Source organism: Cebus imitator, unplaced genomic scaffold, assembly GCF_001604975.1.
Source record: "Cebus imitator isolate Cc_AM_T3 unplaced genomic scaffold, Cebus_imitator-1.0 Scaffold996, whole genome shotgun sequence".
Taxonomy (NCBI): domain Eukaryota; kingdom Metazoa; phylum Chordata; class Mammalia; order Primates; family Cebidae; genus Cebus; species Cebus imitator.
This window is the reverse complement of record NW_016108311.1, coordinates 67,491-91,906: the sequence shown is the minus strand read 5'-3', so window position 1 is coordinate 91,906 and position 24,416 is coordinate 67,491. Positions and strand designations below refer to the sequence as shown.

General features: G+C 38.1%; 1 protein-coding gene across 1 annotated transcript; it reads left to right on the top strand.

The window, feature by feature from the left end:
* The first annotated feature begins 3,182 nt into the window (after positions 1 to 3,182).
* On the top strand, positions 3,183 to 18,546 carry LOC108298558 (cAMP and cAMP-inhibited cGMP 3',5'-cyclic phosphodiesterase 10A-like). Its single transcript, XM_017521226.2, has 4 exons — positions 3,183 to 3,286; positions 7,083 to 7,163; positions 9,900 to 9,988; positions 12,756 to 18,546. Exons 1-4 carry the CDS (start codon positions 3,194 to 3,196, stop codon positions 12,856 to 12,858), a joined length of 366 nt encoding a protein of 121 aa, XP_017376715.2. The 5' UTR covers positions 3,183 to 3,193; the 3' UTR covers positions 12,859 to 18,546.
* The last annotated feature ends 5,870 nt before the right edge of the window (positions 18,547 to 24,416 follow it).

The following is a 24,416-nucleotide window of genomic DNA, read 5'->3' as shown; positions in this document are numbered from 1 at the left end:
CCCATCAGTAACTCACCTGAAGTTACACAGGCTGTGTGGCCTATTTTGCCTTCCTTTGGTAAAGTTCTGTGATTCCATGATCTGATGTGGGAAGAAAATCTTGAAATAAGATGGCACTGAGAAGGCATTCATGCACGCTAGGGAGAGATGCCTACCTCTTTCAGGTTGGAATATCCACACACCTGTGATAGAGCCTGTGTTCTTTGTCTACTCCACTTGGTCTGGGATAATTAATACATGAGAGTGGGGGAGAAAGGAAGGAAAAGGAAAGGAAGATGGGAGAGAGAGAGGCCTTGCTTTGTAACTCTATTGGGTGTTAATAATTTGCATTTGGCTCTGCTTCTAATGTCTGGAATCCTCCCACTCCCCCATCCCGCTACTGTCACCATAATTCAAGCTGCCCTCACCTCTTATCTGAACTACCGTAGTATCCTCCTAAGTGACCACTCCAAATCTGCCCTTGGCCCTTCTCAGGTCTAAAAGTCATCTCCACCCAGCAGACCTGAGTAGTTCTCTTTAATACCTGTATCAGGCCACTTATCTGAGAAAAGCCACCAAGATTTTATCATCAAACTTGGAATGAAACTTAAACTCCTATCTTGTCTCCAGCCTGTTTTTCCAAACTTAACTCCATTCTGTGTTTCACCTCACTCACTGTGTCTCCGCCAGAATGCCGTTCCTTTTCGTTCCTCAAACCTGCCTTCCTTGTTTCCACATTAGGACTTCACACGCACCCCTCTCTGCTGGCCCTCCCTCACAGATTTTCACGTGGTGTTCCCTCTCTCTCTCTGTGTATTTTTTACCCAGCACTTGCTTCATGAAAGTTTTGACCTTTGATCATCTGCCTTTCCCTACTAGAACATTAGTGCTATGAGAACACGGTCTATTTCGTTCATTGCTATAACTGCCTGATACATTCAGCCATTCAGAACTTTTGAGGACAAGTGACTGTAGTTAAACTTTCGGAAATGATGTGAGTAGGAATCATTTTATCATAGGCATAGTGTTGGGCTCTCACTTCATTGTTTTTAGTGACTAGGTTATATGAGATCATACAAGCCTACACTTAGCATAAACGCGATCCCTTTCACAGTGGGTTATTACAGCAGGTTTGGAATTAAGTATCAGTACCAGTTAGCAGTTGGTTCTACATTCCGTTCATGGATAGAAATACAATGTTGATTCCAATTAATATCAATATTCCTGTACTGCCAAGGCCATCTGACAGGTTTGTAATTGGGAGTAAAAAATGAGTAATTATATTTATTAAAGACATTTAATGCCAAATTTCTAATCTGTTTTATTTTTTGTGCTTTGTCTAATTTTGACAGTGAAATCTAAATAACTATTTTGCAATTCTTTCAATCCTTATATTGGCAACTTTACGTTGGGAATAATTTCCAGCAAGAAAATTGCTTTCATGTATTTTATAATGCCCAATTACATTGACATTTATTTCGTTTTACAGATTTATGAAAGTGGTTTTTTGAGATAAAGCTTATTAGATTATTTCACCATGATAAGTGTTGCTTATTTTGGTGAATATAAATGAATGAAATTGAATTATTTTAAACATATGAAGTAATTATTTGTAAACAGTAGTTTTTCACATTTGGTTTGTGTTTAAATGAATTTACCTGTTGAAAAAAAGTCATATATGTATTACTTTAGAAGTCCAAATCCAAAAATAAATATTCTTCAAGGCACAAAGTTCTTGGAAAGTACCTCATTAAGAAAATCTTATAATTCCCTGATCACTGTAAGTAAGGGATTTGAATCTTCACATGGCATCTGTTTGGGGTTACAGGAAGGTTATGCATAAGTCTAACCAATGTTTGTAAAGTGATTTAGTCTGACCTATACAGGACCAGAAACCCTCTCGAAATGTGCCCTTACGAAAGGTAAGGTGGCAAAAGAGATGATACTTAAACGGGCTAAAGGAAGTGGGTTGATGGAAAATAAAGAACTCTGTGACTCATGGTAATATAAGAATCAGGGTATTCTAGGTATCCCAACATCTTAGCTTGAGCTGAGATACGCTCAGAGCACTAGTAGAGCAGAGTCTCTGCCAAATTGACAGATAGATGCTGCTAATGTGCTGTCTGCCAGGTTAAGACAGGCCTAGGAGCTAGGGGAGGACTACGCCCACAGGTGCAGAATGTAGACCTAGAAGAGGTGAGACAGTGGTTAACGGCAGGGATTGCTTGAACTCATTAGAACTGAGATGGGAGCTAGAAATAAAAGCATCATCTCACTCATTAAACACTTTTGTAATCTGGTTGATAATTTGTCTTTTACAGTTATGTAATTTGCTTTTTAAAAGATAAGGTTGTACCTTAAACTTTGTTAATTACTACCACTTAATTATTCTGTTAAGTATAGACTTCACATAGATAGCCACATATCACTAGACCAAATCTATTCAAATTGTAGGGGATAGGTCTTTGAATTTTTTAAAGTTATTATTTTTCTTCAAGGGGGAAGATTAAACCAAGCCATATTTAGAAAATAAAGTCAGACATGGAGCACATAGTTATGAATGCAAGCAGCTGAAAAGGGAAAAGTCATTTTGGTTGAAAGGCAGGTGTTGAATATCTGCTAAAGGGAAGCGCAGTATTTGGAGGCTGCACCCAGCGCACACACTTGCACGGGGAAGTGAGGAGCAGGTTTCACAGCCACCTCCTCCTCTGGCCTTGCCACAAATCCCTGTCCTCTTGGAAAAGTCATTTCATATCTGTGCACCTCAGACTTTCCTAATATAAAATGAAAGGATTGGGATAGATTTTCTCTTAAGATACCTTCCTGCTCTAAATTTCCAAAATTCAATGAAAATGAAAGCCTGGTTCATAGCCATAAATGTATACCAGGAGATTTAGATGACAGCCTAGCCAGAGCCTACATTATACTTGATTTCTTCAGTAACATTGAGGCAACGGGAACATATGATGCATTCCTCATAGGACACATGATAGTAGTGACTCTCGTGATTAAATGACACTAATTTTTAATTCCATTCACTGTCCTAGCTGTTACTTGTATGTGCTCTTTAATGCCATCATTTTCCTTCATGAAGTAATACGTACTTAGGCTTCACTCCTGAAATACAAAAGTCTTTCTAGTCCTTATTATAAATGTGCAAATGCTATGCTGACCAGTCATATTGTTGTGTTCTAGAGACCGTGTAATTGGTTTGATGATGACTGCCTGTGATCTTTGTTCTGTGACAAAACTGTGGCCTGTTACAAAATTGACGGCAAATGATATATATGCAGAATTCTGGGCTGAGGTATGTCCTTGATTCTTTTATTAACATAGATAAGAGAAATTAAATGTATGGATGCTAAGAATACCTTAGTTGTTCATGTTGATAGTTATTTTAGAAAACTGTTGTGAATCATATACTGAAGGATTTAGCCGTTATGCAGATACAAAGAGAGAATGATCATTCTTTTACACGTTACTGGCATATGTGTCTAATTCTCTGAGCTTATTCACCGAACAATAGTGTGACAGCTATCTTACTTAACAACTGATCTTTCGTTCATTCAGTAGGCATTACCGGCCATCTACTTTAGATAGGCACTGGACAAAGTACTCAGAGGATCCCATAATATGGGATATATCCACCTGCAGTTAAATATTCAGGAGGATTGTTTTGCACCATAGACATTGAGAATATGTAAATATAATCAATAGTCACCTCACCTCAATTGAGAATATGTAAATATAATCAATAGTCACCTCACCTGTAAACTATGAGTTCCTCAGAATGTATGGAATGTTAATTCGTAATACTCCTGAAACAACACATAAATGACTTACATTAACACATTTTCTTGACTGAATTATGCAATTTATCAGTAATGTGCATTGTACTGCTCAATTTGCTTATTGAATTGTATGTAAGTAAGTAGAATATAATTCTCCTATCCATTTGAGTCACAAATACCTAGGTCTTTGCATATTCAAAAATTACTTTGTGAAAAAAACTATAACTCTTTTGAGTACCTCTTCTGGTTTGATGAAATAAAAGTAAATTTGGAGGACAAAGCAGCTGGAGATTCAATCATCTGTCTCACTCATACGGAAGAATGTATGTAAAACATAAACAGCAAATCATCCACAAGTTTAGCGGGAAGAGTTTATCATGTTGATTTACTTCATAATGGTAAAGCCAAAGTATTTTTTACTGAAGGAAGATCACAGGCCTTGAGTTGATGATACTGCTAGCATGATTTCTCCCAGAATGCCTTGCACATCATGTATGCATGGTTTCGCATGAGCTTTCTCTTTATTTTATTGTGTATGTGTCAGAACCTAGTTACCGTCAGACTCGTAGGAAGAGTGATGTAGATGTACAGTTGACCCTTGAACAGCACAGGTTTGAGTTGTGTGCATCCACTTCTATGCAGATACTTTTCAGTAAATACATTGGAAGATTTTTTGGAGATTTGTGACAAAAATACAGAACAAAGTGGCCTAGAAATATTGAAAAAATTTAATTTAGGTATGCCATAAATGTATACAGTATGTGTAGATACTAGTCTGTTTTGTCATTTACTACCATAAAATACACACAAATATAAGATAAGTTAAAGTTTATCAAAACTTATGTACACACTATTATAGACTGTGGCGAGAAATGGAAACAAACATAAAGATGTCATATTAAATTGTAACTGCATGAAATTAACTGTAGTACATATGGCACTACTGTAATACTTTTGCAGCAACTTCCTTTTGCTATTGTGGTGAACTCAAGTGTTCCAAGTATCCACTTAAAATGCTGTGCTTGAGACACTCTGTGACACTAATCATCTCTGAGCAGTTGTTTCTCCAGTAAATCATTTACTACAGTAAAAAGTGATCTCTTGTGGTTCTTGCATATTTTTCATTGTGTTAGTACCATACCGTATAACACCATGGCACCTGTATAGAGTTATGCTAGGATGCTGGAAGAGCTCTCAAGAAGCAAAGAAAAGTCATGACACGATAAGAAAACGTTGAGTTGTTTGATACATTCCCCCAGATTGAAGTCTGCAGCTGTGGTTGCTGACATATTAACTTAAATAAATCCCATGTAAGGATCATTTTAAAAAAGAAAAGGAAATTCATGAAGCCATCTCTCCAGCAATGCCAGCAGGAGCAAAAACCTTGCACTGTTTGTGAAATAACTTTTTATCTCATACTAAAAATGCACCTTTTGTTTAGGTACAGGATTGCTATGAGAAAGGCATAACTATAGATTCTAACATGATTTCTATATTCTAGATGAATGTGGAAAATGTGCAGTTGTTAAAGGACAACTTAAAGCAACAGGAAGGTGCAGGATTAAAAGCTGGAGATTTTAATGCCAAAATGTGACCAATATGTAACGGAGATTTTTTCCCTTTCTATTATTCACTGGTTATTCAGTCCACAGACGTTGATTTGGCTCCGTGCATGTTCTCAGGCGCAGTCTTCACTGACCTCACCATAGTCCATAGGAAGATGCAGAAATATATTTACCAAGTCCCAACAGTTGATCCCAGTATCTATAAAGTCCTGCCTTTTCTCTCTATCCTCATGATCATCACCAAATCATACCTGGGGTACCATAGCTTTCTAACTGAATTCCGCACCTTTACCTTTTAGAATTTGTGCAAAAATAACGAATAATGTGGTCTTTGGTGCCAGTTTGCTTGAGATTAAAAGTCTGCTTTGGCACTTGGTATTTAACCTCAGGCCAGTTTATCAGATAGGGATGATGATAATTCAGATTCCATCAGTACCCTGCCTCAGGTCCTCTGCTGTAATGCAGACCAAAATCGACCTCCGTGTGGACAGCCCATGTGGCCAGCCCCTGCCCACTGCCTGTGCAGGCATATTTCCTGTCTCAGCCCCTTGCTGTCATGTGGGTCTTTGTTCCCCACAGCCGCTGCCTGGACCGCGTTCCTGCCCTCTGCATTCTGTTACAGCCTCAGATTGGCTCAGCCCTCGTTATAGGCATGGTCCATCGCACTGGGTTCTTTTTCATTTTAGCATTTTTGTTTTGAGCACATATTCAAATCTGTTTGTTTGAAAAACTGTCTTGTTTGACGTGTCAGGTCTTTGAGAGCAAGGGGCTTAGTATGTCTCTCTCACTTTGGATACAGAAGCAAAAAGTTTGAGACCACTGATTTTTAATTAAAGCAGTAACAATGGAGCAGCAGCTGTGCTGGAAGTGGCTTTGCTTTGTCAGGATGAGTACTTTGGTCCTGTATGTAAAAATTCCTAATTATGGTTATAGTAATTTGTTTGTAGGCCCTATTTTAGCAAGTCTGGGAAAGTTTCTAGACTGTACTTCTGATTTCTGAAAACATGACTAACATAACTAAAATAATAAAGAAATGTGAGGGAAGAGTGGGGAGTTAGGAAAAATAGGAAATCTTAAGGAAGAAGATTGTAGCAAATTTTAACTTTAACAAATAAAAAGCAAGATAATTTATAAAATCTGTAAAGTGGGAATAAGATATCTTAAAGTATTTCATGAGGGTTAAATGAAATAATATTTACAAATTACTTAGCTCAGTGCCTGCAACATAGTGAACCTTTAGTAACTATTACCTATAAGTGTAAATTGGATGATGTGTGTAGTCAGTTGTTCTATGTCCTTACTAGCACATTTTAGCAGACTATTGTTGCTTTTTCTTCCTCTGTAAATATCCTCTGGAAAGCCACACTTCACTGAGTTCCATGCATTGGAAGGTCATTTGAAAGAGAGAAGGGCCTGGAGGGTATTGTGTATCTTGTTATTATTGTTTCTTCTCACTGTTTACTGTATCTCCTCTTATTACCACGTTTTTCACTAACTTCTGCAAAATGAAACCAGTAATGATGGCTGGGCTTCTGGTAATTCAGTAGTGGAGAAAATCAAGATAAAGTACAAAATAATGGTACATTAAGTTTTTCATTATTTTGACATTTTTTTCCTTGGGTTAACAACCACAAATATTATTTGTTTTGAAGAAAATGAATGAGTAAAGGGAATAATTATATAATATGAAAATTTTTATGACAATTTGAAATTTGAGAAAGCATGATTTTCCCCCCATTTATTTTAGGGTGATGAAATGAAGAAATTGGGAATACAGCCTATTCCTATGATGGACAGAGACAAGAAGGATGAAGTCCCACAAGGCCAGGTATGAATTATTAAAGTAAATTGTAATTGCTTAAGTCAAATAGTTTAAGGTGGGCATCAAATCATACATGATTGGAAAGCATATGTCATCTTATAATATGTTAAGGATAGTCGAGGTAGGTCTGGTGATTAATATAGAAACTTTAGAAATGTACCTTATAGGAGCTGAGAACTAGAAAAAGAACAGCTGTTTACCCTGGAATAATCATCTACTCAGATGAGCCTTCACTTGCTAAGACACTCAGGAAAGTAGACTCTAAAAGAGTTTATACTTTTAATCTGGGTTTGGCCACCACCTCCAAGCACTGATTCTGTTCCCAAGGCTAAAAGCCCAGAGAGAAATCCCGAGGGTCCGGCTGCCTTGTGGCCTGGAGAGACTTAGTGCTCAGGGGACACAGCCTAGAACCACCAGGAACCTTCTCCATTTAGACAGAGTTTGGGGACAATAAGGCCAATGTTAGGAAATCTCTGTGGATTTAAAGAATTCATCCTGCCTTTGCCGTGACTCCTTTCTACAGCTGCCGTTACAGTCAATACGCTTTCTTTTCTGACTTGAAGTAGAGTGGGTGGATGAATTTGGGTTGTTATATTTTTAACAAGCAGAAAATATTTTGTCATTGGTTAAACAAAGATATTTTTGGAAAGTTACATTACAGATTTTTATTCAGGTCCATTTTTTTCTGACAAATAATGCTTACTATTTTAGTACATTTTGCGTTTTGTCTCAGCGTAAGTTGACATTATCCTGTTTTCAGGTCTTACTACATAATTTATTTTTTTTCTAATGTTTTCAGAGGTCTTGTTTCTCATTATTTTGCATCTGTGTATGTGTGGCGTAATGTAGTTCTGAGGGTATGATTTTTGTTAACTAATCTTCTAATGGCATAACAAGGAAGTCATGGGCAAATAATTATGATACAGATAAGTTTAGAAAATGTTTCAAAAATCCACAGCATGGTGGCTTTTGATAAGTTCTCAAATTTCCCTACTTTATTTAAAATTAATTCATACAAAATTTAGGCACGTCCACAGCTCACAGAGGGCACCAGCACAACAAAGAGGCTGAATGAATGGGCATTGCCTCCACTCATGCCCCTGTCTAGTTTTTCTGATGGCGTGCTCACTTTTCCTTCTTGATTTGAAAGGGGTCCTGAATACCTATCGTGTTTACTGCAAGTGTATTTTGCAGTTTTTGTCACTTTTTACCACTCTTTATGGAATTTTCCCATATATGGAGTCACAGCTGCTAGTCCTTTCTGTTTGGTGTCTGCTTTTCATATTGTATTTGAAAAGTTCTTTCTCACCTTGAGATTAAATATATTTGCCTATATTTTCTTTCGTTACTTTTTTATGACTTTACGTTTGATTTGTTAACTTATTTGGAATGTATCTTGTTATATGATTTAAGATAGAGATCTAAAATTATTTTCCATCCAAATAGTTAACAGTCATCCCAACAGAATGCATGGGATAGCTGGAAATTTCTCACTGATGCTGTTAGCCTATGAGTTTTATTCTAGTGTTTTTAGTTATGATAATACTTTGTTTTAGAATAGTTTGATTTTCATTTACAGAATAAGAAAGGTTTAAATAAAATTTTCTACAATCCGTTAATATTTTACCAACCATATTGCTTCTAAATAGTTGATTACTGTGAAATTATTTTTTGCCATAATAATGAACTACTCTAATTTCTAATAATGAATATCTTTTCTCGGATCTTCTGCTCCATGACATCTGCTAAATATTAGAATAAAAAGCCTCTGCATAAGCCATAAAGTTAAAAATGGAAATAACACAGGCGCTATTCTAGTAAGAGTGCTGTGACGAAAGACTTTATAACAGGAGAAAGCAAGAAGGAGCCACGTAAATTAGAGCCTTCTGTATGCTTCAATGCACCTCAGTGAAGTCCAGTATTTTAGAGAAATCGGTGAGCTGTGGTCACCGATTGGGGGTCACCTCGTCTAGAGAGCTCATTTTATCTTGTACATGCTGCAGTCACTTGGCCGGCAACTTATGACTCGACAATCTGTGTTCTCTGGCTAATTGTCGTGTATCTTTTACATCAGGTCTTCAGTAGGCCGGTCTGAGGTAGTGTCATTTATTTACATGGTGACCCAGAATTCCTAATAAAATTGTTTAAAGTACTACAGATTTTAAAACTTTGAAATCTGATATATTCAAAGAACAATAAATGGAAAGAACGATGATAAAACCAATGACATTTATTTTAATTCAAATAAGAGGGCAGGAAGGATGAATAAAATATTGGGAGACCACACAAGGCACCGAAGCTAAGAGTAGCAGCCGGGCAGAGCGCACTGCGGGCAGCCTGAGCCCGAGGGCGGAAGGAGCCATGTGCGCCGAGCAATAGCAGGCTGCACGCTCCAGTGTCTGCAAGAAAGCACCGAGGGCACCGGAGACAAGCACAGGCCTTGAGTAGCCACTGGCCGATCTATTAGCAGAATGTCAGTTAATGTACTTGGGTCTTAGATTTCAACAGGTATTAACTTTTGTAATATGTTTTGAATCGTTACGTGTTTTATTTCTAGAATGCATTTTTAAAAACGCTCTTTAATACTATTCATGGAACCCAAATATCACGTACAGCAAAACTAGAACATTTAATCTTATAATTCGGCTTCAGAAACAGAACATTCACTTAAGAAATAGAAGTATCACCAGAATCGCTAATGTGCACTTTTGTTTCTTGTCCGTGGTTTTTGCACGGAGGCAGCTTGGGTTCTACAATGCCGTAGCCATTCCCTGCTATACCACCCTCACCCAGATCCTGCCTCCCACGGAGCCTCTCCTTAAAGCATGCAGGTATGTATAATGGTTGAAGCTGTACGGATATTTTTCTAAAACCCTGAGATCTGTACCGGATTGTTTTACTCCATCGGTGTGTTGTGGGCTGTGTGTCTGTCTAGGTGTCGAGTTGTTGTGCTCAGGGGCTCGGGGGCCTCCTTACCTGGCTTCCGCAGGGGTGCGACTTATTCCCTTTGCTTCGATTCTCCTCAAAGATGAGCCTCAGGCATCTTGGGTGCTTGGGCAGCTCCTTCTGTCTGCACTCTGAAAAGAGGGACAGTGGGAACAGGCTGGGGGCTGGGGCCAGACATAGTCAGGACCCAGATGGCCAAGTGACTGGGAGGGTCTCTGCCTCAGTATGGGGGACCCTTCCTGCTTTCTTACACCTACGTTCAGTCAGGGTGGGGTACTAGTTGTTTCTTTCAGAAAGGGAGTTTGTGCGCTCCGTGCAATGCCAGCTTGGTTTCAGGCCTTACGAGAGCTGCATCTGTGCTGAGGGGACCTTGTCACTGGAGGTCCTCAGACCTGGGATAGAAGGGCCTTGGCTGGGGTGCCTCATTCTATGAAGTGACAGATGAAGTGGGTCCTGCAAGAGGAAGAGGGCGCCCCCCTCTTCCTGACTCTGCCAGCCTCAGTATGTCCCTGCAGTACACTATGCATCCGTGAAGAGTGTCTATTCATATAAAGTCCTTCAGACACCAAAAAGGAGGAAAATGTTTTTATGATTATTTTGCGGAGGACCCGTCTATTCAGGATGCTGTGCAGTAAGAGGCTGACAAAATCACACAGATTCTTGTTTAATGGAAGAAGGGGACCTTAAGTGGATAACCCCTTCCTCTTTAAGTCTTTTTTTTTCCTTCCAAAAAGACATTTAAGCCATCTGTTATTTTCTAGATTCATATTTCTCCCTATTCCTTCCTCCTTTTTAAGAGTGAACTCAGTGAAGAACCTTGGATAGTTTTGAAGATTTTCACTTTACTTTATGAATTCCCTCTGAGGAAGTCAAAGGGTGATAGCCAGCAGCTGTGCATGTGAGTCCTTTCCAGGTGAATTGGCTCGGGGCCATGTTTTAACTTCTTAGCCACAGCTGTGCCTGGGCCGAGTGGAGTGCAGGCACTGTGGGAGAGCGGAGGACAGACGCTGGCCAGGGAGTTTTACACAAAACCAGAAACTTAATATACTCTTAATTTCTGCTGTTGAAACATTTTTTTTACATTTTTCAAGGAAAACAAACAAGACCAATAAGCAATATTAAAAAGTTTATATATACAGTATTCAAGAGATGGTTTCTCCTTCCTCCCTGCTTCTGTGGAGATGAATGTAGCATCCCACCTTGTTTTGTTGAGCCTTAATTGACTTTAATCCCTGGTTCATTTATTAATGTCTTAACATACTACAAAGGCCTAAGTCATAATGGGAAATATAGGGTGTGAGGCCAGATGATACTTGAGAGAATTCTGTTATAAAAGTGTGTACAGAATTAAAGAGAAAGTGGAATATCAATGTAAATTCCAAGATGTTTAAAAAAACTAGGCAATCTTCAAAAGTCCTTTCTGTTGAGAAATCCTGTGTGTTTTACGCCAGGTATTTGGAAGCCAGGGCATGAGTGCTGACTGTGCATGCCCAGCACTGCAGGGAGCTGTGGAGGCGCCTTCCCAGTGGAGCTCTGAGAACAGTGTCCACTGTGTGGACAGCTCCGCCACACTCCTGCTGCAGTACACTTGGCTGGACCACAGAATCTCTTCACGGCCATTTGAATCTTATTAACACTTAAAAAGTTTACGATGTATCATTGGTGTTCAAGGAAACATACCAAAATTAGTGTATGGCTTTTTCCAATACATCAGAAAGTTTCTAGGGTCTGGAAAAATGATATTTGATGATAGGTTACAAAGGTTAAACGGGCCATACTTTTCAGTTATATTTTAGGGTTTTGTCTATCTGAATGTGGCTTAGCCTGTTTGCTAAAATAAATTTGAGAGAATTTTGAAACTGTGCCTCATAGGAGTTTTGTGTTTGCTAGTGCCAGGATTCCCTTGTGACTTTACACCTGAAAGTGGCTAAGAGCCCTGCCGGGGTAGCCTTGTGGAGTCAGATGGTTGTGCAGTAGTTGTGATCACGCAGTTAGAGATGACAGTGCCCGTGACACCTGAACTACAGACACCGCAAGAGAAAGAGGAGAGGACTAGAGATGTGAGGCTGCCTCGGGTGAGGCGTTAGCAGAGCACAAGCACAGTTTTACTGTAAAAAGAAAATTTCAAAGTTTGTGCCAGGCGTAACTTAGGATGACTTTATATATGACACAGTGTTCAGAATAAGAACCAGGGTAAGGTGAGGAGGTTAGAGCCCTCCAGGGAGACACACTCTTGGCACTTCTCAGTAGGAAGGTCCGTGTTGTCACCGAGTATTCCACCTGCTGTGGCATCTCCTCCTTTCCAGACCCTGCAGATTCCTCAGAAGTACACCCTAGGGCTCTTTCCCTGTACAAGGTCATCCTTCTTACTAAGAAAGGATGTACGCTCAGCCTTAGCATTGCTGCTGCTCTTGCAGGCCACAGCAGATGAGCCAAGATGCCCCTGACCCCCTGCTGCTGCTGAGCCTCTTTCCTGAGCAGCCGTCACAAGAGCCCATCTGGCCGTGTCACACTAGTGACCATCAGCCGTCAGAGGGCCTCACAAAATGCCGCTGTGCAGAGCTATGGCACAGAACTGTTTGGTTAGTTTTCAAGACAAAGTCCAGAACTCCTTTAATAAGCTTCACCTGAAACTGCATCTTTGATCCCTAGGGATAATCTCAGTCAGTGGGAAAAAGTGATTCGAGGGGAGGAGACTGCAACTTGGATTTCATCCCCCTCCGTGGCTCAGAAGGCAGCTGCATGTGAAGACTGAGCCCTGATCACGCACAGATTCTCATCTTGCTTCTTTGACATTTTTTCCTTTTCTTGGGGGGGGTGGGGTGGGGGGCACCTACACCTGGTAACTGGGGTGCAAACCTCTTCGAGAAGGTAACATCAAGTAAATAAGTCAAGCAAAGGACTTCCTGCCAGTCTCCTCTGTGAGGCATCATAGACACTGAACAACCAGGACCACCCCATGTTCAGGAATCAGCTGGCCAAGTGACTCCATTTGACTTGCAAACCAGCCTTTTCTAATAGGCTGATATTGCTGAGGCCTTAATGGAAATGGACAAAAATTCTTCAGAAGGGGTAATTTTCCATTGTATCTTTCTAATAAGGAGTGAAAATGGTACTATTATGGTATTGTACTTGGGCTCTGACATCAATGTTGTTTTGATGTTGTTGGTTATAAATAGGAATTTTTACACATTACTATCGTGAATGTTCATGTGTGACCTACTTGTAATTAACGAGTTGTAGTCTACAGCCTCAGGACAAATGTCATTGAGGTTACAGAGTAAGCAGCGATGAGAAAACGTCAAATTCTTTTTTCAGAGCTTCATGAATTTAGTTAGACAGACTAAACATATTCTTTTAAGTTCAAACTAAAGGGCTGAGATGAATAAATTTAACACTAAAAGAAATAGACCTTAAGAGATGAGGTATATGTTACAACAAATCTCAGAACTTCAGGTATCAGTTCAAAAGATGACAATTTAAAAATTTTTTTTCATTGATGTCTTGGCAATTTTACTGAACCCTTTGCATAAAGAACAAAATAAAAGCAAGGCATTGTCAATTTTTTTAACAGACAACTCTTATGGATATAAAGTGTACATTTTTCATAATGATTTCTTTATATTTTCACTTTGTGTCATTGCAGAATTTTAGACTCATATTCACAATGAAAGGTTTATTCGTAACATTGTTTAATTAAAGTACCATACATTTCTTTTTTAAACATCAAACCATAAAATGTGTCTTTTGTGATTTTACTTTGACCTGCTGCATTCACCTCTCATTTATCTCTTTTGACATGCTGCATGGTCATATTTCATGAGCTTTCTGTCCATAGCACAGAAACAGAAGCAGGAAGTAGTACAATCATGTTGGACCTTCTTTCCGTTCTCTTTACTCTTCTCACAGATCAAATCACTCCATAGAAACCTGTGGTTTCTTCTATATGGCTTTTTGGTTGACTAGTATTACTATACAGTGTAAGTGTTTTGAACAATACAAAAGTAATACTCTGCACCCCTTCCTACGGAGATTATAAGGTAGTCACTTCTGGTGCATATTAATACTTCAGAGATTTTTAGCGCAATGGCACAGTAACCTCCAACCCTGTTCTAACCTGAAGGAATCAGACAGAGACTCACTCAGGAAGTGACAGGCCAATCATAACAGATAACTTACTCACTTTTCACGTGGCAGGAAACTGGAATATCACTTTTATTAAAATAAAATTGAAAAAATGCTTCTACATATTTAATACCATAGGCATTTTGTTCAGATGAGCCTGGTTTGTGCAAGATTAAATCAGAGGCTTCTACAACATGGTTTATTTATGCCGTAGCAGAGTTGGCTCTACATAAGCACTGTTCTTATTTTAAAATTAACACTATGTGTTCAGTTTTCTTCTGGGCTTCTGAAAGTTGCCATCTTCCCTACATGGAGCTCCATTTGCTATTTTAATTATACACTATGACATAAAATGTAATAACTAAAGAAAGAGAAATACCACTGTGGCTAGATGTGTACACACACATATATATATGGAAGGATGTAATATATGTAGAACACACACATAGATGTATATAGGATGCACACTCATATGTATGTAGACATATACATACGTGTATATATGATACACACATGAGACAAGGAAAGAGAGGAAGAGAGAAGCAAAAATGTCGGAAAAAATATAAATCAGCTGGTTCTTCCATTCCTTAAAAATAATGACTTTGCTTGATGGAAAATACATATTACTTGATAGTTGACAAGAAAGTGTCATTTTTTGTTAGTGTATTCATATTGAATTTGAACAAGTTACATATTTTTCTGCATACAAATTTATGAAGCTGGATTCTACGAAAAACAACTTAATTCACAAAAGTTAATTTGGTCATCTAATTTAACTTGGGAAAGGATATGTTATTTAATATTATTGTTTAATTACAAAAATTTTAAAAGAATATATGAATTCTGTTTTTTAACATAGAAAATAATTATGGAGTTAGGACTCTCATGGCTACTTTTGTAGTTTTAGGTGATGATTACAGAAAATTCTCTTAATTTATTATAGGCAAGTGTATTATGTAATCTCTATTTTGAACAGTTTCCCAAAGGAATGTGATTGGATTTACTGGTTGGTTAATTTCTTGTGAAATATTGTCATAATAGAAGCACAGCTTGAATGAAAGACTGTATTTTGATATAAACTGTCAATATTGCTTTTACCATGTGTAAGATTTACTTAGTAATCACAGATGTACGTAAAATAAAGGGACCCAGGATGCAGTAATATTTAGTTAATAATTTGTTTTGAAAAACATGCAGTTAGGAATATTTTTGTATTTTGTCTGATGTGTTTAGCAGACAAACATCTGAGTTATATTTCTTGTCTTTTTCCCAGATCTTTTCTTAAAAGAAAAAATATGACACCAGAAGCCAAGAGATAGTTTTTACTAACAACAGTTTTGATGAGTTCTTATTAAGGCCGTATTGTGTATTGTGCCAAATTTTCCACCTAGTGTAAATTTAGTAACCAGCTACGAGGATATGCAGGATATTAAGTTTGCAGAAATTTATATTGGCTACATTGGTTTGTAATAGACAAGTTTTATAGTCATATGCAATTATTCCATTATCTTTTGGACATAGCAAATATGGTTTTTAGCTAAAAATGTCCTTGGAAACATAAATGCCTGCCAATAACATGAAATATTGAATTCAGGCAATGTGAATTAATTAATTAGAAAAAGGTCAAAGGAAATGCAATGGATGTGGAAGCTAATTCTGAAAAACAGCCCTATTACTAGGGCAGGGACTCTGATCCATTTCCCACCTGTGCTTCTCTCTAAGAGGTGTATGAAAAACCCATCTTGCAAAATAGACCAAAATATTAGAGACAGTTGTTCCCATTCCTGACTCTTCAATGGAAGGAAGGTACAGATGTTTACAGGGGTGCCCCACATGACTTGTTCTCACCACAACAAAAGCAATGAATTGGAAACTAGATTTGTTCAGTATAGGTTTCCTCTTATTTGGCATGCTTTTTAGATTTTTTTTCATTTTGTAAAATCTCAGTTAATTTTTCTTTACTGATATATTCGTGTATACGAGACATGTTTGTACATGATATAAATAGATGCACAAATCCTTAGATACCTGTTTGTTTGTTTTTTTTTAATAGGTTTAGGTTTGGGTATTGTGTTTCTGGTCTTTTAACTCAAAATTAAGGTTTGAGCTTTAATAGGACTAAATTATTCACCATGCCTTGGCCTGTGCCTTTATTTTAAATACTGCAATTATACTACTTCATTCTTGTATTTATTATTTTGCTTTTCTTGCTTAACTGTAATTGAAAACATTTATAGGCACTCATCTACAGTTCATTTTATCAAGTTGGATGAATAGGACCATTCTCTCTTCATCAGATTTCTATCCTTTATTTGACTTCATTGACAAATACCCTGGTGACTATAACCAACGAACTGTTCAGATTCAGTCTTTTCTGCAAGAACTTCAAAGGACTGTGACATTGGTTATGATGTGATTTTGGGGGGTTTCCAGTACCTAAGCATGATTTAGATTTTTAAAATCACTTCTCTCTACATATTTCAAACATATGTTTGCTTTCTACACTTTTTTATTTAGGGTTTAATTCTTTAAAGACTATATTCATTTAATCACTATAGTAGATCTCTTCTATTGCAAGTATTGCTCTGATTTTTAAATTACTATAAAATGTAAATCAGCCGAATATGTTGTCTGTTACAGCTTCCCCATGCTTTCAGCGCATGGCTGTGAGATTTTTACATGTGCATAAGTATTTCGCCAATACACATATTGCTGACTTCTTTAGCTATTTATATTACGTTTAAATTAGTAATATCTAATGCAGTGCACACTTTTTTTTGTCTTTTTTACAATGGAATAGTTGGTTGTCTGAAGCATTGGATGCATTTTATATGATAAAAATGGCAAGAAAAATAAGAAAGTGTCAGCAGTGTGCTGGTTCTAAATTAAGAAGATAGAACAAAGAGAAAGACATTTATGTTACCCAAGAAACACATTTAACATCCAAAGAAGCAATGCTGTCCTCACTTAATGTTTCTCTTCTCAACCCAGCAATGGAGAGTAGGGCTTGCGAAGCCATGGAGAGCCCGCCTGCCCCTTCCTGCCAGTGGGAGAAAAGTAACCAATGGCAAGAAGAGCCAGGCATGGCCCTGTGGGGTGAAGGATAATGTCACCTCAGGACCAAGGTGGAAACTTACAGCTGAATCCAGGGTTGCTAAGTAGGGAAGTCAGTTTACACATTTCAGCTTTCATCTGATATTTTTGAGGTACTGCATATTTGTGAAAGTTTAAGTAGAAAGGTTTTGTTTCTATTGCAAGTTCTAAAAGTATTATCTAATACTCTAGCCCAACTAAAATATGACATCATGGGTGTTACAGCCTTCGTCTTTTTCTTTGGTCACCTTAATACCCAGTCCTATGCTGTATCACAAATAGCCTATGTAAGTGACATATAGGAATATTATTTTCCATATGATCTGTTGTATGGTGTATATGCTATGTGTTCATTTCGTGTGCAAGCTGAGTGCAATAGACTTACCCAGAGAAGGTGTTTGTATACTAGACCCCTACCTATTTGAAATTACATGCTTGCCCAACACACTGTGAAATAGTTACCAAAATTTGTACAAATGAAGCACTGTCATTCTTTCTGAGAAGACAAAACGGCTTTCTTTACATGAACATATGAACAAGAGAGATCCTAGGTCTGTACGTAGCTAAGGCATCTAAGAGTTTGCTGTTGATAATCTTGCTGACCAAAAACTGTTGGAGAGTAATACAGATTACACACCATCAAAAATACAGTGCTCATAAAGAAACGGCTTGTAAAGTCAATGAACCTGTGTCCAGAATTTTAGTAGGCTCTCTATTGGAAGAAGAAAGAATTTCAAGTTAACAGTATCTAACTTTATCATAGTTGATAAGTTAGTAAATTTTAAAAAATGATTTTGTATGTATGACAAAAATCTTTGTAAAATGCGCAAGTGCAATAATTTAAAGAGGTCTTAACTTTGCATTTATAAATTATAAATATTGTACATGTGTGTAATTTTTTCATGTATTCATTTGCAGTCTTTGTATTTAAAAAAACATTTACTGTTACGTTTGTATAATAGAACAGTAATCATTTATTATAATCTAGGCAAGTTGTAAATAAATTCATAATTCAAACAGCCAGTATATATGCATATATGAGTGTTATATTGCAAAATCTTTGTTTTACTTACATGGTTAGAGCAACAAGAATTCTTTTGTTGATATGTAATTATACACATAACATATATATATGTATGATACATGAAATATATTTAGAAATGTTCATAATTTTAATGGATATCCTTTGGTGTGAATAATTGAATACAGAGTTTTTTAAATATCATCTTTCACGTATATCATTTGCTCATTTTTGGGGACGATAACAGACATTTCACAAAAGATCATTTGAAAACACTCCAGGCCTTGTTTGCCTAGAAAGCACCAAGTGTACATTGAATTAATGTGTTTTGTTTGCTTCACTCATTTTCTAGCAGATAGAAGAAGACATCAAATGTTAAATGTTGTATGATGACTTGCTAACTCAAAGTCCATTCTGTAATTTTAAAGGTTCAGATACTGTGTAGGGAGTCCCTGGTGCTGCAGTGATGGCTTCAGATTATGGAGCCAGCAGCACGGAGTGCTGACCCGCAGGCTTCCCAGGGAGCTTCCCTGGCCCTCAGAGTCTTTCTAGCAACAATGCAAATGCACACTCACTAAAAACACACCCTCGTGAAAAGAGAAGTGCTGGGCAAAACACAGTGGTGCATGTGTGTTTATGTGTACGTGTTTGGATTCTTTCTGCTATGGGAAGGAACGCATTCAGGGCTGCAACTTCACATACTGTGTACACAGTGATAAGTGTACTCATGGTTTTATCTTTAAAACTCTGGATAGGCCAGACGCAATGCCTCATGCCTGTAATGCCAGCACCTTGGGAGGCCGAGGTGGGCTGATCACAAGGTCAAGAGATTGAGACCATCCTGGCCAACATGGTGAAACCTGATCTCTGCTAAAAATACAAAAATTAGCTGGGCGTGGTGGTGCATGCCTGTAGTCCCATCTATTTGGGAGGCTGAGGCAGGAGAATCGCTTGAACCCAGGAGACAGATGTTGTACTGAGCTGAGACGGTGCCACTGCACTCCAGCCTGGTGAGAGTGAGATTCTGTCTCAAAAAAAAAAATACTTGGTAAAGAAAAATATGTTTTTATTTTGACTATCTCTGCTTGCCATCAGATGAGCAGGCAAATGATAAATATGTAAGATCAAAAAGTTAAATTTTATCCCTGGATCCTCCCTAACCTTAAACATATTAGAGGTAAATGTGAGAGGTTTTTGTTTGTTTTTTTAAGAGAGCTTAAATATATGAATGTCCACAGCCTTGTGAATTAGAAGGAAAAGGAAATCTCCAGTATCAAACTCTTACTAACGGAATGCCCTCCGTATGCATAGCACTATACATATGGTAGACAAGATTTTTGTAAACATTCATTCCCTGCAAAACAATAAAATGCTGTGCTGAAAAATAAATTTCCTGAGCTAATACATACGTAACATTAGTAATGCAAGCTGCAGATTGGCCCTCTGTAAAGCTGATCCGAATCTGAATCCTCATCATAACTATGCATACCTTTGATTTTGCCATCAACTGTAATGCAACAGTGTGGAGGAGAGTAACATTTCTCCATCACACGTATTTCCTAATGCAAGAAGAATCCCCAGAAGCAACACTTATCAAACAAAAGCCCACGATTGATGCCATTCTCATAAGAGAAACTAAGCTTGATGAGACAAACCAAACAGAAGCATGCCCCTACATGTCTGCAGCTTTCTCCTCTCCCACGTCCTTCACCCACTATCAAAGACGCCTTCCACGGCAGAGCTAGATGTTTCCTCGACAGTGAAGAGCAACAGATTGTGACTAGAAAATCAGGAATTTATTTGAAATAACAACTTCCAAATTCTTAGCTGGCAATTGTATATATTCAGATAATGTCTAGCTTTTTTTGTGATGTCTATGTCACTAATTAGAACTCTTGCTCAAAAGGATGACCTTGGAGCATGGTAAGTAGTCATTAAAAAGAAAATAGATTCAAACATTTTAACATGCAGAATGACTAAGGTACACAAACATACTCGTATGTATATTCATATATATTAAGAAAACATTTACCTGCTTTGCTTTGCATTATCTAAAAAAAGCCAAGTATAAGACCACCATGTTTCCTAAGTCCCCTGCATAACTGGATTATGCCTGTGAAATCAGGAATGTTAGGGGTTGGACTTAGAAGTCGTGGGCACAGCCTCCCATCAGCCAATGCAAAATTCCTTACTTACCATTTCTAATTGATGCTCATTCAACAAGCCATTCCTCAATTGGATAACATTCTACCATGATTGAACCCAGACCACTGGTTGACAGCTGTAGTTGCCAGGAAGTTCTGTCCAAAGTTGGGCTGAAATGTGTTGCTTTATGATTTCTACTCCAACACACTAGTTCTGAGCTTGCAGCCACACAGAGAAGTCTACTTCCTTTGCACCTGACAATCTTCCAGTTAATTGAAGAAGGCTATCATGCCTCCTCCTGCTCAACCTCATCGTTTTTAATTGCTTTAAAATGCAAGTTGGCTAAGGCACCTGTGATATTCCTGACATGCTCCCCTGAGAAAACTGGCAGAAGCCTTCTACTGGGTCCTTCCTTACTACAAAATAACACATTGCTAAAGTGCCTCAGCTGGGACTAGGGTGACCTCCTACCTCCCATGGCCTGTGGCTCAATCCTGGAAAAGTCACACCATTCCTTGAGCATCCCATGTCCTTTAGAGTATGTCACGTACAATTCTCATGGGAGATAGGCGACCTCTTGCCTCCCATGGCCTGTGGCTCAATCCTGGGGAATTCACATTTCTTGAGCTGTGAGGTATACCCCAACCAGGTAGTAATAGAAGTTAACATCTATTAAGCACTTACTATTTGCAGACCCTCTTGAGTTCTACTCATCCCAGCTCAATCTCACAACAGTTCTATGAATTATATATATTAGTGTCCTTCTTTTAAAAATCAAAAAAATGAAAGGCTGAGAGGTTCAGTAGCTGGTAAATGAGGATTTAGGGGTAGGTACCCCAGCCCACTGAGGCTCTGAGAGTGCATGTGTCAACTCCCTGCTATCCTGAAATGTGTCTTGCTTCAGTGCCTGTTTGTAAAGGTTGCATCTTTACTAAAGTAAGGCACGTAAAACATTGGTTATCAAGCATGGAGTTCCTCATGAGCAATGCTCCTCTTCACTCCTTGCCTGGATGACTGCCAGCACAGGAAGTCAAAGAGAAAGAAACAAACAGCATTCCACTTTTCCTTCTCAAAATACGATTTGCAAATTCACAGTAGATGAAGTTTTGGGAGAAGTTTTCATGAGTATTTACAAGCTAACAATCTGGCTTAAGATATTTTTACGAGCCCCCAGCACTGAGGGTTGCCTGAATTGAGGCAACCCTTCTTTGAGAAAGAAGGCAATTCACAACAGCCTGTCTTAAAGAAGAGGCCCAGCCCTGCTCTCACCCAAAGTGTGAACTGTGGGGACAGAAGAGCAAGGCAGAAAACCCCCAGCACAGGTGCACAGACTTTATCCCAGAGGGCCCTTGTCCCTGTATTTGTTCTACAGCCATTGGTGTGCTGTATTCAGGAGATGCATCTCATGTGCAAAGACACACATAGGTTCAAAATAAAGGGATGGAGAAAGATTTACCAAGAAAATGGAGAATAAAAAAAGCAGGGGTTGCAATCCTAGTCTCTAGTAAAACAGACTTTACACCAATAAAGATCAAAAGAGACAAAGAAGGGCATTACATGATGGTAAAGGGATCAATGCAACAAGAAGAGCTAACTATTCTAAATATATATGCACCCGTTGTAGGAGCACCCAGATATATAAAACAAGTTCGTAATGATTTACAAAGAGAATTAGACTCCCACACAATAATAGCGAGAGACTTTTCACACTCCACTGTCAATATTAGACAGATCAACAAGACAGAAAATTAAGAAGGATATCCAGGACTTGAACTCAGATCTGGACCAAGTGGACCTAGTAGACATCTACAGAACTCTCCACCTCAAATGCACAGAATATACATTCTTCTCAGCACCACATTGCTCCTACTCTAAAATTGACCATATAATTGGAAGTAAATCACTCCTCAGCAAATGCAAAAGAATGGAAATCATAACAGTCTCTCAGATCACAGTGCAATCAAACTAGAACTCAGGATTAAGTAACTCACATAAAACCGCACTACATGGAAACTGAAAAACCTGCTCCTGAATGAAATAATGAAGGCAGAAATAAAGATGTTCTTCGAAACCAATGAGAATGAAGACATAATGTGTTGGAATCTCTGGGACACATTTAAAGCAGTGTCTAGAGGGAAATTTATAGCAATAAATGTCCACATAAGAAGTGAGGAAACATATAAAATGGACACCCAAACCTCACAGTTAAAACAACTAGAGGAGCAAGATCAAACAAATTCAAAAGCTAGCAGAATACAAATAAGATCAGAGTAGAACTGAAGGAGATAGAAACACAATAACTCTTCAAAAAATCAATAAATCCAGGAGCTGGTTTCTTGAAAAGACCAACAAAATAGACCGCTAACCAGACTAATAAAAAAGAAAAGAGAGAAGAATTGAATAGATGCAATAAAAAATGATAAAGGGGATATCACCATCGTTTCCACAGAAAACACAAACTCCATCAGAGATTACTACAAACATCTCTATGCACATAAACAAGTAAATCTAGAAGAAATGGATAAATTCCTGGACACTTACACCCTCCCAAGACTAACTCAGGAAGACGTTGAATCCCTGAATACACCAAAAACAAGGTCTGAAGTTGAGACAGCAATTAATAGCCTACCAACCAAAAAAAGTCCAGGTCCACATATGTGTACAGCCAAATTCTACCACAGATACAAAGAGGAGCTGGTACCATTCCTTCTGAAACTATTTCAAACAATACAAAAAAGGGAATAACCCCTAACTAATTTTATGAGAGCAACATCATCCTGATACCAAAACCTGGCAGAGACGCAACTGAAAAAGAAAATTTCTGGCCAATATCCATGATGAACATTGAGGGAAAATCGTTAAAAAAAATACTGGCAAACCAAATCCAACAGCACATCAAAATGCTGATCCGTCATGATCAAGTCAGCTTCAACCCAGGGAAGCAAGGATGGTTCAACATATGCAAATCTATAAACGTAATCCATCACATAAACAGAACCAAAGACAAAAACCACATGATTATCTCAATAGATGCAGAGGCGCCTTCAACAAAATTCAACAGCCCTTTATGCTAAAAACTCTCAATAAACTAGATATCGATGGGATGTATCTAAAAATAATAAAAGCTATTTATGACAAACCAACAGCCAATATCATACTGAATGGGCAAAAACTGGAAGCATTCCCTTTGAAAACTGGCACAAGATGAGGGTGCCCTCTCTCACGACTCTTATTCAACATAGTATTAGAAGTTCTGGCCAGAACAATCAGGCAAGAACAATAAATAAAGTGTATTCAATTAGGAAAAGAAGAAGTCAAATTGTCTCTATTTGCAGATGACATGATTGTATGTTTAGAAGACCCCATCATCTCAGCCCAAAATCTCCTTAAGCTGATAAGCAACTTAAGCAAAGTCTCAAGATACAAAATCAATGTGCAAAAATCACAAGCATTCCTACACACTAATAACAGACAGAGAGCCAAATCATGGGTGAACTCCCATTCACCATTGCTACAAAGAGAGTAAAATACCTAGGAATACAAATAACAAGGGATGTGAAGGACCTCTTCAAGGAGGACTACAAACCACTGCTCAAGGAAATAAGAGAGCACACAAACAGATGGAAAAACATTTCATGCTCATGGTAAGGAAGAATCAACATCGTGAAAATGGGCATACTGCCCAAAGTAATTTATAGATTCCATGCTATCCCCATCAAGCTACCATTGACCTTCTTCACAGAACTGGAAGAAAACAGTTTAAACTTCATATGGAACTAGAAAAGAGCATGTGTAGCAAAGACAATCCCAAGAAAAAAAAAAAAAAGCTGGAGGCATCACACTACCCAACTTCAATCTTTACTACAAGGCTACAATAACCACAACAGCATGGTACCAAAACAGAGATATAGACCAGTGGAACAGAACAG